The 15,561-nt window shown below is 61.7% G+C and overlaps 1 protein-coding gene across 9 annotated transcripts in view; it reads left to right on the top strand.

Annotated features, from left to right (window-relative positions):
* PLEC (plectin) overlaps positions 1-15,561 on the top strand; it is a 149,052-nt gene that overhangs the window by 11,349 nt on the left and 122,142 nt on the right. For 8 of the 9 annotated variants that reach the window (XM_065582305.1, XM_065582299.1, XM_065582311.1 and 5 more), the window contains one exon: positions 14,412-14,607. In XM_065582305.1, coding sequence (XP_065438377.1) covers positions 14,412-14,607 — 196 coding nt within the window. Of the gene's footprint in view, positions 1-7,093; positions 7,214-14,411; positions 14,608-15,561 lie in introns of those variants that run through there. The other variant, XM_065582312.1, reaches the window with a different exon arrangement.

A 15,561-nucleotide genomic window follows, 5' to 3' on the forward strand; every position in this document is an offset into this window, starting at 1 on the left:
GCACCGCGGCCTCTCGGACATGGACCTGCTGGCAGGGGGGGTGCTGCTTGTCTGTCTGGCAATGGCCTCTCTCCAAGGGCTCATTGGCTACCTAGCTCAGGCTGAGACTGGAGGCTCCTGCAGGCAGGGTCCATGTCTTTGTCCTGGGCTTGTGCAGCACCGGGGCGCTGGCCTCTGGGAGCTGCCCCAGCCTGAGCCATAACAATGCCTTGTTCCCCGAGCAGCGGAGCTGGGGTTACGCGTCTCTGCTCCCGGGCAGACAGCTCTGTCTGTTGCTGAGCTCTGGCAGGCGTCGTCAGTGCCGGCCTCGTGGGCGGCTGTCACAGGGTGGGAATCCAGCTGGGACACTGTAGCTGTTGATGGCTGGACCCCAGCGTCCTGTGAAGCCAGGCCCTCGGGGTGAGGTGGGCAGATTTTCACAGTCGCACTCGCACAATTTGATCTCCCACCTCAGCTGTGGGTTCGTAGCAAGACCCTGGGTTCGTAGCGAGAGCGGAAAAGTCGCAGCCGAGTCCAACTGGGTCAGACTAGAGCCCAGAGACCTCGCGCAGGCTTGTCCCTACTTCCAGCAGACTCCCCTCAACTAACCAAACTCCTCTCCTCAGTCCTGGGGTCCACTTCCCAGGCAAAGATGGTCACCTGACCATCCACCTCTGCTCTTTGCTCTCCATCTGGTCCCAGCTGGCTGGTTTCCAGCAGGGGGGATTGGCAGGCCATAGTCATTTGTTGCTAGACAGCCAGATGTCAGGGGCATTGTCTTCTGGGTTCTCCATGGGCATGGGGCCCAGGCAGCTAGGCGACAACCACATCTGGATCTCTGCCAATAGTCAACATCCTTTGCCCACCACCTGGCTAAATATGTAGCATATAGGGGAAATTGAGGCACACGATTCTCATCCAAAGTACCATGAGAAATTCCCACTTTGTCACAGTGGGGGTTGCTGCCTGTCGCAGTGGAGGGTGATTGTGAGGCAGTGTAGAGGTGCTGCAGTGGAGGTGTGTGCAGGGATTGCCTTGTGTGCGGTGGAGGCTGATTGTGGGGCAGTGTGAGGGTGTTGCAGTGGAGGTGTGCACAGGGGTTGCTGTCTGGGGGGGGTGATTACGAGGCACTATGAGGGTGTTGCAGCGGAGGTGTGTGCAGGGGTGGTATGTGTTGCACTGGAGGCCATTGTGGGGCAGTGTGAGGGTGTTGCAGTGGAGGTGTGCACAGGGGTTGCTGTCTGGGGGGAGGGTGATTACGAGGCACTATGAGGGTGTTGCAGTGGAGGTGTGCACAGGGGTTGCTGTCGGGGGGGGTGATTACGAGGCACTATGAGGGTGTTGCAGTGGAGGTGTGCACAGGGGTTGCTGTCTGGGGGGAGGGTGATTACGAGGCACTATGAGGGTGTTGCAGTGGAGGTGTGCACAGGGGTTGCTGTCTGGGGGGAGGGTGTTTATGAGGCACTATGAGGGTGTTGCAGCGGAGGTGTGTGCAGGGGTTGGTATGTGTTGCACTGGAGGCCATTGTGAGGCAGTGTGAGGGTGTTGCAGTGTTGCCGTGTGTGCAGTGGAGTTGGGCCTGAGCTCAGCGGGGTGTTTCCTGGAGCATGGGCGTGCATGGAGCAGCTGTCTCTGGGTTTGCTTGGGGTGGGGGGTTCCCCGCTCATTGAGCTGGGGGCACTAAGTGTTTGCACCCTGCAGCGCAGGGCTGGGGGGCTGGGGTGTGCCCGGAGCCAGAGAGCCGGGCTGGGAACTGGGACAGGTGTTGAGGCTGGGGCCAGGTGGGCCAGAAGGCAGCAAGGACCCTGCTTGTGGGCCCTGCTCCTGAGTCCCTGGCCAATACCTGCATCCCCATCTCTGGCTGTGGGACAGGGCCCCTGCTGGTGGGCTCTGTGGGTCTCCCCTTGCCCCACCTGCAGCCTATGACCATGGGGGTAGGGGTAGGGGAGCACTCCAGGCAGAGGGACCCGGCCAGGGAGCGGATCTTGCCTCCACAGTTGTGATGAAGGAGAATAGATCTGTGTGTGTGTGTGTGCACGTGTGATGTGGGAGCCTCCTCTCACTGTGATGTGTTGGGAGGAGGGCTGCAGTGTGTGTATAAGTGAGGTGTGCAGTTTGTGGGTGTGTGCAGTGTGTGGGGAGGAGGTGTGATGGGGTGCAGTGTGTGTAGGTGAGGGGTACAGTGTGAGTGTTCGGTGTGTGTGCAGGGTGCAGAGTGTGTGTGTGTGTGTGTGACGGGGTGCAGTGTATGGGGAGTGCAAGTGATGGGTGTGCAGTGTGTGTACAGGTGAGGGGTACAGGGTGTGAGTGGTGTGGTTGTGTTTAGTGTGTATGCAGGGAGTGTAGTGTGTGTGTAATTGAGGCATGCAGTATGTGGGTGGGGGCACAGTAACAGGGTGAGGTGTGTGCAGTGTGAGATGGGGTGCAGTGTGTGGGTGGGCGTGCAGGATCACGGTGGCTTGTGTGCACTGTGGGGTGAGATGGGGTGCAATGTGTATGGGAGTGCAACATGTGGATGGGGTGTAGTGTGTGAGATGAGGTGGAGTGTGTGAGGTGTAGGGTGAGGTGGTGCGTACAATGTGTGAGATGGTGTGCAGTATCAGGGTGGAGGGGTGCAGTGTGTGGTGGGGGTGCAGTGTGAGATGGGGTGCAGTGTGTGGGGTGCAGTGTTAGTGTGGGGTACAGTATCAGGATGGAGGGGTGCAGTTTATGTGGGGTGCAGGGTGAGCTGGGGTGGAGTGCGTGGGGGTGCACTGTGAGATGGGGTGCAGTATCTGGGTGGAGAGGCACAGTGTATGTGGGTGCAGTGAGTCGGGGTGTAGTGTGAGATGGGGTGCAGTGTGTGTGGGATGCAGTATCAGTATGGAGGGGCGCAGTGTGTGGCGGTGCAGCGCGTGGGGTGCTGGGGTGCAGTATCAGGATGGAGGGGTGCAGTTCATAGGGGTGCAGTGTGAGATGGGGTGCAGTGTGTGTATACGCCATGGTTCAGCTATAGACACAGCAGGACTCGCAGGGACGGCATCTCCTAGGAGGCCGTGGGAAGTGCCCCTGCTGCCCAGTGCCCCCTCGCCAAGCCGTGCTGCCCTCTCGGCTACAAACCCGCCTCCTCTCGCTCTGGTCCCTGGCCTGGCTCCAGTGACTGTGGCAGGTGAGATCCTCCCGTGCCCAGAGAGCTTGGTGCCGAGCCTGAGGTTCGGGGAGGCTGCTGGACCCCTGCCCCATGCAGACCCTGGCAGGAGTCTGGGCTCGGTCTGCCCCCATGGGGTGGCCCCTGTTTACAGTAGAACTGGGGCACTTCCCTGGGGCCGGGCTGGGAGCCCAGCGAGGTCCAGGGGAAGGGCGCCTACCTCAGGGGCTGGGGAAGCGTGGGAAGGGAGGGGGGCTGTGTGCCCCAGGGAGGCCGGGAGGAGGGCAGAGAGGAACAGGTTTCCCACTTCCAGCCCCTAGCTGTCCCTGGGGGCGGGGGCAGTGCAGGGGCTGGTCATCCCTCCGCTCACACCCCTCCCCGCTTTGCAGCCATCAGCTGCTGAGCAGCTGGGCCCACTCCCAGGAGGCACCTGCTCCTAGGAGCCGCTCTGACCCGTCAGGCTGGCAGCAGACTGCACAGAGACAGGCGGGAGGGCGAGGGTGGCAGCCAGGGATGGAGCAGAAGGGGCTTATGCAAGGGGGTGCCGAGGGGAGTCATGTGGGGGGCATGGGCAGGCTTGCACTGGGGCATCTGGGCAGGGGTTGTGCAGGGGGGGTGCGGGCAGGGGTCGCGCGGGGGCGCGAGCAGGAGTCAGGCGGTGACATGGGCAGGGGTCACACGGGGGCACGGGCAGGGGTCGTGTGGGACACAGGCAGGGGTTGTGGAGGGCACGGGCACAGACTAGCGCTGGGTTGGCGCTGGCAGGGGCTGAGTGACTTCGGTTTGTTGTTCAGGTAAAATCAGGTGCCGGAAATGGGTCTCATTGTCTCAGGTCTGTGCCAGCCCAGCTGTCTACACCCTCCAGGCCCAGTGCCCTCCTGGGGGCTGGAACTGGGTCCCACGTTGTGGCCAGGCCTGTCTTGCCCTGAGAAGATCCTGGTGAAATCGCTGGCATTAGCGCTGGCGGTGCCACGCCAGAGGGGCTGCGCCGGTTCCAGCCGAGCAGGAGAGGCCAGAGTAGCACCCGAGCCCCCTGCTGGGGTGTAACCCAGTGATGAAGCCTGGGCTGTGGCTGGGACTTGGGAGCCACTCTGCCACTGACTCCCTGGGTGACCTTGCCCAGGTCCCTTGGGCCAGCGCTTCCCACATGCCCTGGGCCGGCTCAGGGACCGAGTGCTGGAAGCTGTTCCACCAGGCCGCCCGGGCCTGAGGCTGCTGTCCCGGAAAGGCAGGCAGGAATCAAAGGCCACTCTAGATCATTGGCTTTTCTCTCTGTGTCCCCTGCTGCGAATTGGGGATCAGCCCCCCAACCCCCTCAGTGACGCCGTGCCGGGGGGCGCCTGCAGATAAAGACACGGCTGTCCCGCAGCTGCGCTGGGTCATGGCATGGGGCACATGCACCGTGGCCTCTGCTGTGAGGCGATAGCGCCGTGGATGCTGGGATCAGGGGGAAGGATCCAGCGCTGGGGCTGCCCCGGGATCTGGCCTAGAGCTGCAGGGTGAATCTGGAGTGACGTCTCTGAGTCAAGGGGACTCACGCGGACACGGAGGTAACGTGGCATTTGGCTCCTGCACTAATTCAGGGGGACTCGGCTGTGGCTGCGCTGCCCGGATCAGCACAGGGCTGTGAGGGGCACCAGCACAGTGACTTGGGGGTGGTGGGGGAGGTGTCAGGTCAGATGGGATGTTAGATCACCCCATCTGGCTTCCTGCCTAGTGCCCCGCAGCGCCCCGGGACGCCTGAGTCCAGCCCCCAAGTGCTGGGCTGGCCAGAGCAACCCGGCCCCAGGCGAGCTGCTCCAGTGGGTAGTTACCGTCACTGCTAAGACCCCGCAGTTTAGCTCCAGTCTGAGCTTGTCTAGCTTCAGTGTCCCCCTGGGCTCTTGTTCTGCCCGAGGAAAGTGCCCTCCGCTGGCAGTTGGCTCCTCTCCAGGTAGGTGGCTGTAGACTGGGCTGGTCTCCTCCCTTCTCTGGATGAGATGAGCAGATGGCTCCTTTGCCCTCTCACTCCCAGGTGGGTTTTCCCGCCCTCGAATCGCCGCGCCTACCTCTTCTCTGAACCCCGCCCGGTTTGTCAACATCCCCGTTGAAGTGGCAACATCCAATCTGGCCCCAGCATCCGGAACTGGGCTGGCCTGGGCCGTGCACCGCGTGCTTACAGCCTCCCCCGCGAGCTGGTTACCGAGCCCCACAGACAGTACTGACCGGTGCAGGGCTGCAAACCCCAGTGAAACCAGAGCTGGGCCACGGGGGCGCATGGCTGAGACTCGCCTGGGGAGACGCAGCTGAGGACAGAGGGCCTAGCGGTTCAGATGGGGAGGACCCAGCACCCTGGGCTGCCCAGCGCTAACCACCGCATGCCTGGGGAGCAGCTAATGGGCAGCAGGAGTGGCTGAGAGTGCTGGGGAGAGGGCCAGCCCTGATGCTACGGTGATGGGCCATATAAGTGCATCTGAGTTTCTGTTGGCGGATTGTAGCCAAAGAGACTGGGGTGGTTTTGGGGGCTGCACTCACAGCAGCCCCCTGCAACAGGGCAAAGCCCAGGAATGACTGTAGGGAGCAGCCCTGGGCCCTGCGGGTGTCCCCCCAACACCTGTGCAGGGGCTGGGGATCCCCCTAGCTGAGAGGCTGTTCCCTGGGGTGGCAGGATTCAGGGCTTGGCACAGCCCCTCTCTCCCATTGGGACAGAGTGTGGCGAGGTCTGGGCAGTCGCCCTCCTGCTGCCCTAGAGGTGTTAGTGCCTGCCTAGGCAGGCCTGCGCAGGGTTAACCTCGGCGGGGTCCAGGGGGGTCTCTGGGCACGGGGAAGGTTCCAGAGGGATCTCTCTTCTCTCCGGGCACGGCGCAGGGAGGGTTAATGTGGCTTGGTGCTCTCCTGTCTGCGCATGAGGGCGATAGGCTCTGCTCTTCAGTCTGGCTGGGGCCAGCACGCCTCTGGGCGGGGTGCGTGGGAGCCGGCTGCCGCCCCCGCCTTGGTCAATAATTCATGGAGGGCTGGCGCTGGGAGATCATGACATACACCCCGCCCACTGACTGACACTCCCCCTGACTCACACTGCCTGACATATACCCACACAGTGACATCCCCCGACTGACACACACTGCCTGACACTCCTTCACTGACTGACACAGCCATATACTGACACTGACGTCCCCCACTGCCTGACCCCCACACTGCCTGACACACACTGCCTGACATATACCCACACAGTGACACCCCCCTGACTGACACACACTGCCTGACACCCCTTCACTGACTGACACACACTGCTTGACATATACCCACACAGTGACACCCCCCCAACGGACACACACTGCCTGACACCCCTTCACTGACTGACACAGCCATATACTGACACTGATGTCCCCCACTGCCTGACCCCCACACTGCCTGACATATACCCACACAGTGACACCCCCCTGACTGACACACACTGCCTGACACCCCTTCACTGACTGACACACACTGCTTGACATATACCCACACAGTGACACCCCCCTGACTGACACACACTGCCTAACAACCACTGACTGACACACCCCCGACTGACATACACCGCCTGACATATACCCACTCAGTGACACCCCCCTGACTGACACACACTACCTGACACCCCCCCACTGACTGACATAGCCATATACTGACACCGACATCCCCCACTGACTGACCCTCCCCCACTGTCTGACATACACCACCCCTGCCTGACACACCCACTGACTGAAATACACCCAGACACTGCCTGACACCCCCCACTGACCGCCACCGCCCGCCACACACTGACATCCTCCAATGACTGACACGCCCCCTGACTGACACCCACACCACACACCGTCCGACACGCCTCCCGGACTGACACTCCCCCCCTGCGCAGAGACACACACACTGACAGCCAGACAGTGCGCGCGCACTGTGCACACAGGCAGACGGACACACACACACGCTGTGCACACAGGCAGACACACACACACACACACACACACACGCTGTGCACACAGGCAGACACACACACACACACACACTGCAGGGCTGCGGCGCGCAGGGAGAGGCTTGGCCGCCCGGCCCGGCCCGGCCCGGAGGGAGGCGCAGCCCGTGCTCTGCCCGGGCGCGGTGAGTGGCGGCGGGAGGTGCGGGGCGCTCCGACGCGGCGGTGATGGGCGCGGCCCCGGGCGGACCCCTGAGCCCATCGCTGCTCGGGCTCCCCTGCCCGCCTCTGATTGGCGCCGGGCCCGTGTCCAAGGCAACGGGGAGGTGCGAGTCCGCTCCTCCGGCCGGGATGGAGATGGCAACTCGCCTCCCCCCCGAGGCTGCTCCGCCCGGCTCTGGGGGCGGCTCGCCAGGGCCTGAGCGCCCCTGCCTGGGGGGCGGGGGGCGCGGCACGGTCCCCCTGAGCAGCCAGGCTGGATCCGTGCAGGGGACCCGGGGGGCTTGGGAGGGATGTGGGAGGTCTGCGGGCTCCATGTGGGGTCAGGGGAGCCCAGGGGCTCGTTGGGGGGGTGCTAGTGGCCCCGGGGGCTTGGCAGGGGTCCGGTGTGAGTGCCAGGGGCCTGGGGTCTTCACAGGGATGTGGGAGGCCTGGGCCTTGGTGCTGGGGGGGCCGGTGGGTGGGGTGCCAGGGGCCCGGGAGCTCAGTGGGATGCGCCCAGGGGCTTGGCAGGGATGCGGCCGTTCCGGGGGTTCTGTGTGGAGTCGGGGTGCCAGTGGCCTGGGGGCTTGGTGCGGGGTGCCGGGGCCTAGAACCTTGGTAGGGACGTAGGAGGCTGTGACGAAGTGGGGGGGGGTTCGACAGAGGCCCTGGGGCTTGGCAGGGGCTCGGGGCTTGGCAGAGATGTGGGAGGCCTAGGGGCTTGGTGGCAGGGGGTGCCAGGAGGCCCGGGGGCTTGATGGGGATCCAGGTGCTTGGTGGGGGTACCAGGGGCCTGGGGGCTGGGCAGGGATGTGGGAGACCTGTGGGGTGAAGCACAGGGCCACATCATCTGCTGTGTGGCTGCATATAGCTGTGCTGTGGTGCTGCAGTGTCTGCCCTATGGGTGCTAGGGGCAGTGGGGCCTGTTGGGTGCCTAGGTGTATGGTGGCATGAGTGAGGCAGCTAGGTGGCCATGCCTAAGGGGCTCCCCCAAGTCGGGGTCCATGCCATGACCCCTGCTCCTTGGCTCTGGCCTGGGTTGATGCCGTGTTTCCGTGTGGGTCGCCGTGACATGGCTGTGAGCTGTGACCGCTGGGCACAGAGCCAGCATCCTGGCCTGGCATCGCAGATCGGGGCCTGCACTCAGGGATCTTGCACCTGCCTTCTCCATGCCAGGCAGCCTCTGCCCGAGGGCAGTGCTGCATTGACAGGAGGGGCTGCAAGCCTCGGGGCACCTCATGGGCTCTGCACCAGAGACCCCCTGCCGCAGGGACAGTGTCCGTGCAGCAGGGAGCCGTGCGTGGATGTGTCAGGGCCCGTCTGTGGGTGTTCCTGGGAGATGGAGCACTTCATGGCAGCATCTGTGCTAATGCCGGAGAATGCCTGTGCGAGCTGCGAGCTCTGCTGCAGGCAGTGCGTGGGAGTGTGGGTGCGGGGGGGCTGCAGGTGCGGGGCTCAGTGCCTGTGGGGGGGCTGCGAGTGCGGGGGGGCTGTGAGTGCGGGGATCAGCATGTGTGTGGGGGCTGTGGGTGCGGGGATCGGCATGTGGGGGCAGGCTGCGGGTGTGGGGTTCAGTGCATGCGGAGGTCTGTGAGTGTGTAGGGCAATGGGTGCAGGTGTGTGGGTCGCTGTGGGTATTTGGGTGCAGTTGGGCTGTGTGGGGCTGTACATGTGTGGGCGTGGGCATTTGGGTGCAGTGGGGCTGTTGGTGTGTGTGTGTGCGCGTGTTTGAGTGCAGTGGGGCTGTGTAGGGCTGTAGGTGTTTGGGTGCGGTGGGGCTGTAGGTGTGGGGCTGTAGGTGTGTGGGTGTTTGGGTGCAGTGGGGCTGTAGGTGTGTGGGTGTTTGGGTGCAGTGGGGCTGTAGGTGTTTGGGTGCAGTGGGGCTGTAGGTGTGGGGCTGTAGGTGTTTGGGTGCAGTGGGGCTGTAGGTGTGTGGGTGTTTGGGTGCAGTGGGGCTGTAGGTGTTTGGGTGCAGTGGGGCTGTAGGTGTGTGGGTGTTTGGGTGCAGTGGGGCTGTAGGTGTGGGGCTGTAGGTGTTTGGGTGCAGTGGGGCTGTAGGTGTGGGGCTGTAGGTGTGTGGGTGTTTGGGTGCAGTGAGTGTTTGGGTGCAGTGGAGCTGTAGGTATGTGGGTGTTTGGGTGCAGTGGGGCTGTAGGTGTTTGGGTGCAGTGGGGCTGTAGGTGTGTGGGTGTTTGGGTGCAGTGGGGCTGTAGGTGTGGGGCTGTAGGTGTGTGGGTGTTTGGGTGCAGTGTGGGTGTTTGGGTGCAGTGGGGCAGTAGGTATGTGGGTGTTTGGGTGCAGTGGGGCTGTAGGTGTTTGGGTGCAGTGGAGCTGTAGGTATGTGGGTGTTTGGGTGCAGTGGGGCTGTAGGTGTTTGGGTGCAGTGAGTTGAGTGCTGCCCTATCTCTCGCATTGGGGAGGTGCCCAGCTGTTTGTCCAGCATGTGCACAGCATGTGGCTGGCACCTGGCCTCAGTGCGGGGGTCTGTTCCTGCCCCCTCCTCCCTCATTGGCTGTGCTGTGGGGCAGTGGGATGGGCCTGTGTTTGGTGAGGGGGGATCTCTGGTTGTTGTCGTGAGCCAGGGGCTCTCTGCTGGGCGAGTGGTGACCAGTTACATGGCGCCTTCCAGCCCATCGCTTGCTTACAGCTGGGGTCTCCATCCCCTCCGGCCTGGGGCGGGGGTAGAGTTACTGTGCCTGGCTTAGAGGGGGTTCTGGGCTGCAGGGGGCAAGGCTCACCCCAGATCACATGGCCCCCTGGGGTGAAGCCAGGGATAGAGCCCGGAGAGCACAATTCCTTCTGTGCCTGAGCCACGAGGCCGTCCCGTGTGGGTGCATGGTGGTCCGTCTGTCCGTCCTCCCACACTGCTGCTTCGTGTCAGCACACCCCACGTGCAGGGTGGCTGCGGGACGGGACAGACCTGTGCCCAGTGGGTGACCCACCCAGGGAGAGCCAACCCCATGCAGGGCATGTGGAGTGCGAGGAGATAGCTGCTGTGGGGCTGGGGCAAGAATCTCCTCCCCACTCCCTGCCTGGGTGCAGCGCACCCCATGGGAGCTCCTGGCACGCCCTTCATGCAGGGCAGGGCTGTGGCCTGGAGTCACGCCGCTGCGGCTACCTCTGAACTGAGATCACAGCTTCTGAAAGCAAAAATCCATGGATTTGCAAAGTGCAGATGCGGCACACTGGGCTCTGTGCAGGGGCAGCTGGCTGAAGGGCTGTGGGGATCAGACCAGGGGATGGTCCCCTCTGGCCAGCAGCTCTGGGAGCTAGGTCTGTGCGGGGGTGCGATGGTCCCTACCCCGCGGGTGACGCCTGGCCATGTCAGTATGATGCCACAGGAGAGAATTCTGTTTTTTTCAGTTTGGCTTTTTAAACCCCCCTCCCAGGACAGGTCTGTCCTGGCAGGGCCGGCTCTAACTTTTTTGCCTCCCCAAGCAAAAAAAAAAAAAAGAGTGCTGCCCTCCATAGCACCGCCATAACACACCCCCTCAGCACTGCGCTGCCACCCCCCCGTGCGGAGCGCTGCACCGCCAAAGCCCCCCGTGCAGCGCCGCCAAACCCCCCAGCCCCCCGCGGAGCGCTGCGCCGCCGAACATGCCAGCCCCCCGCGGAGCGCTGCGCCGCCGAACATGCCAGCCCCCCGCGGAGCGCCGCCGAACCCCCCCCAGCCCCCCGCGGAGCGCCGCTGAACCCCCCAGCCCCCCGCGGAGTGCCGCGCCGCCAACCCCCCCCAACCCCACGCGGAGCGCTGCGCCGCCGAACATGCCAGCCCCCCGCGGAGCGCCGCCGAACCCCCCCCCCCGCCAAACCCCCTCAGCCCCCTGCGGAGTGCCGCACCGCCAACCCCCCCAACCCCACGCGGAGCGCCGCGCCACTGAACATGCCAGCCCCCCGCAGAGCGCCGCCGAACCCCCGTCCCCGCCAAACCCCCCAGCCCCCCGCGGAGCGCCGCTGAATACCTCCTGCCACCGCGGAGCGCCGCCGAACCCTCCTGCCGCCACACACACCTCCCACCGAGTGCCGCTAAACACCCCCACCGCCGAGCTGCGCTGCTGAACACCCCTCCTCCCCCGTGGAGTGCCCCTGCTGCGCCGCCCCCCCCCCCCCGGAGCGCCGCTGCCGAATCACCCCCCCAGCCGCCAAAACGAAAACAACCCACCCCCCCCCAGCGCCACCCGACCGCCCCCCCCCCCCAAAAAAAAACAAAAAACCCTGAGCACCCCCCACCACCACAAGATTGGCAGCCCCTTACCAGGTGCCGCCCCAAGCACATGCTTGGTCGGCTGGTGCCTGGAGCCAGCCCTGTGTCCTGGGCCCTGCGTGAGGCCGGGCGCATGGGAGCCGCAGTGCGGGGACATGCAGTGATGGGCTGTCTCGTGGCACAGACACAAAGGGCAGAGCAAAGGTTGTGTGGTCAGTTCTACTTCTGGCATTTCCAATCTTGGGAGTGCTCACCTTCACGCCTTAGGCATGTTCTTCTGATACACCTTTGTGAGGCATTCTGGTCCCTGAGAGCATCCCGCCTGGGGTTTGGCCTTGCCCCACAGGGACGTGGGGGGTGGGCACAGCTCCCCAACTGCTCAGGTGGGCTGTGGATGCTCCCTGGGGGCGGTTTGCTCGCTCCTCACGGGCACCAGACCCACAGGAGGCTGGGGGGCAGGGAAGAGGCTGTGGAGGTGTGAAGGGGCACTGCAGAGGGGTTTGACGGGAGGCTGGGCACAGGCTGGGGTGGAGCGAGATTTTTGGTATAGTGGGGACCCTGGGGCAGGACCCATATGTGAGAGAGAGCGAGACTGGGTCGTAACATGATGAAGGGCAGAGTACCATGGATTCAAGGCTTGGTAGTGACAGACATTGAGGCTGTGTGGTTGACTCATGGACCGAAGAGCGGGGTTGAGCACAGGCTGTGCTGGTGTATTAGATGGGCAGACTGTGTGTTGGGTGATCTTAGAATATCAGGGTTGGAAGGGACCTCAGGAGGTCATCTAGTCCAACCCCCTGCTCAAAGCAGGACCAATTCCCGACTAAATCATCCCAGTCAGGGCTTTGTCAAGCCTGACCTTAAAAACACCTATGGAAGGAGATTCCACCACCTCCCTAGGTAACCCATTCCAGTGCTTCACCACCCTCCTAGTGAAAAAGTTTTTCCTAATATCCAACCTAGACCTCCCCCACTGCAACTTGAGACAGTTGCTCCTTGTTCTGTCATCTGCTACCACTGAGAACAGTCTAGATCCATCCCCTTTGGAACACCCCTTCAGGTAGTTGAAGGCTGCTATCAAATCCCCCCTCACTCTTCTGCAGACTAAATAAACCCAGTTCCCTCAGCCTCTCCTGATAAGTCATGTGCTCCAGCCCCCTAATCATTTTCGTTGCCCTCCGCTGGACTCTCTCCAATTTGTCCACATCCTTCTTGTAGTGTGGGGCCCAAAACTGGACACAGTACTCCAGATGAGGCCTCACCAATGTCGAATAGAGGGGAATGATCACATCCCTCGATCTGCTGGCAATGCCCCTACTTATACAGCCCCAAATGCCATTAGCCTTCTTGGCAACAAGAGCACACTGTTGACTCAGATCCAGCTTCTCGTCCACTGTAACCCCTAGGTCCTTTTCTGCAGAACTGCTGCCTAGCCACTCGGTCCCTAATCTGTAGCAGTGCTGGTGCGTTAGATGGGTGGTCGGGTGCAGGAGACACCGGGCGGATGGGTGTGCCCAGAGGCTGTGCTGGTGTATTAGATGGGAGGACTGTGTGTTGGGTGGTCAGGTGTAGGAGACACTGAGCGGATGGATGTGCTCAGATTGTGCTGGGGTATTAGAGGGGCAGATTGTGTGTTGGGTGATAGGGTGTAGGAGATACTGGGCAGATGGGTGTGCATAGATTGTGCTGATGTGTTAGATGGGCAGACTGTGTGTTGGGTGGTTGAGTGTAGGAGACACCGGGTGGGTGGGTATGCACAGATCATGGTGATGTATTAGATGGGCACACTGTGTTGGCTTGTTGGGTGTAGGAGACACTGAGCAGATGGGTGTGCATAGAGGTTGTGCTGGTGTATTAAATGGGAAGACTTTGTGTTGGGTGGTTGGGTGTAGGAGACACCAGGTGGGCGGGTGTGCACACAAGCTGTGTTGGTGTATTAGATTGGCAGATTGTGTGTTCGGTGGTCGGGTGTAGGAGACACCAGGCAAGTGGGTGTGCACTGATTGTGCTTGTGTATTAGATGGTCAGACTGTGTTGCGTGGTTGGGTGTAGGAGACATGGGGCAGACAGGTGTTCACAGAGGCTGTGCTGGTGTATTAGATGGGCACACTGGGCTGGGTGGTCAGGTGTAGGAGACGCTGGGCGGACGGGTGTGTACAGAGGTTGTGCTGGTGTATTAGATGGGCAGACTTTGTGTTGGGTGGGGAGGTGTTCACACAAGCTGTGTTGGTGTATTAAATGGGCAGACTGTGTGTTCGGTGGTTGAGTGTAGGAGATACCTGGCGGATGGGTGTGCTGGGGTATTAGAGGGGCAGACTGTGTGTTGCATGGTTGGGTGTAGGAGACACCGGGTAGATGGATGTTCACACAAGCTGTGCTGGTGTGTTAGATGGGCAGACTGTGTGTTGGGTGGTCAGGTCTCACAGACACTGAGCGGATGGGTGTGCACAGAGGTTGTGCTGGTGTATTAAATGGGCAGACTTTGTGTTGGGTGGTCAGATGTAGGAGACACCAGGTGGACGGGTGTATGGGCAGAGTGTGTTGGGTGATCGGGTGTAGGAGACACTGGACGTATGGGTGTTCACAGATTGTGCCGGTGTATTATATGGGCAGAGTGTGTTGGGTGTAGGACACATTGAGTAGATGGGTGTGCACAGAGGCTGTGCTGGTGTATTAGATGGGCAGACTTCGTGTTGGGTGGTCGGGTGTAGGAGACACCAGGTGGACGGGTGTGCATACAAGCTGTGCTGGTGTATTAGATGGGCTGACTGTGTGTTGGGTGATCAGGTGTAGGAGACACTGGATGGACGGGTGTGCACAGGGGTAGACTCCTGAATGAGGGTCAGGCTTCATGGTAGGGTGTCTCTGCATCTGTGGATGCATTGGGGTCGCTGGTGCGTTCCATGGCTACTGCAGCAGGGTGTGCCAGGGCAGAGCTGGCGTGGGGATCTGGGCTCTGACGCTCTCCTTCTCTGCAGGAGCTGATGTCTGCTGGCAGGAAGGAGAAGTCTAGGATGGCAGAGGAGAGTTCAAGTGGTAGCAGCAGCTCCCCTAGCCCTGGGGACACTCTCCCTTGGAACCTGGCTAAGCACCAGAGGACGAAAAGAACCAAGTCGTCCTCGGGCAGCGGGACCGTGCTGGACCCGGCGGAGAGAGCCGTGATCCGCATCGCAGGTAGGGTGCTCGTGATGCCAGTGGAGGGTTGGAATGCGCTTTCTATGGCAGAGGGTCATAGTTCTCCCCCTCTGGACGTGGTGAGAGACAGCTGCTGTGTGAACAGTGCAGCCTGATTGGCAGAGCACCAGCAGCCATTGTGATTGGGGGACCGTCCCCCCGTGGGCGTGTTTCTAGTGGGATCTGGTCTCAGCCCAGCGCTATTCAGTATCTATCAATCATCTGGGAGAAAAGAGACAATCACTGCTGGTAACATTTGCACCCACACCAAGTTGCTGGTGTGGTAAATACAGGGACAGACAGTCTGGATCGTTTGGTGCGCCAGGTTCCTCTGAACTGCACACGTTTAATCCACGTGGGGGCCTGTCGTGTGTCTGCGCAGGGTCACACGACTGGGAACAGAGCCCGTGGGCCCCATGTGTCAGATTGGGGGCTGGCTGCTGCAATGCACGTAGGGGGCGTGAACCTGAACTCCCCGCGCGATGCTGGGGCTATAATGTGAATGTGATCCTGGGAACCATCGAGTAGTGCACGGCGGTGGTGTGACTCCTGTGTGTGGCATTAGTGGGCTCATCCTTGGGCCTGGGCCTGGTGGTGGCACTTCAACAAGGATGTTGCAAACTGGGAAGGATTCAGAAAAGCTCTACGAGGCTGGTGTGTGGGGTGGAATTCGGCTGCACAGGGCGAGACTAAAGAAACTCCGTCCAGTTAGCTCATCCAAGAGATGTTTCAGAGGTGACTTGGCCGATTTCTGGTGGCAGACGGCTCTTTAGTCTGGCTGTAAAAGGCAGAATGAGATTTGATGTTGGGAAGTTCAGCCTAGCCAGAAGGTGCAATTTCCTGTCAGTCAGGGGATTTCACCACTGGAACAGCTCACCTAGGGAAGTTTAGGCTTATACAATGTGCAGGTGACACCAAGTTGGGCGGGGTTGCAAGCACGTTGGAGGGCAGGAT

Source organism: Chrysemys picta, chromosome 2, assembly GCF_011386835.1.
Source record: "Chrysemys picta bellii isolate R12L10 chromosome 2, ASM1138683v2, whole genome shotgun sequence".
Classification (NCBI taxonomy): Eukaryota; Metazoa; Chordata; order Testudines; family Emydidae; genus Chrysemys; species Chrysemys picta.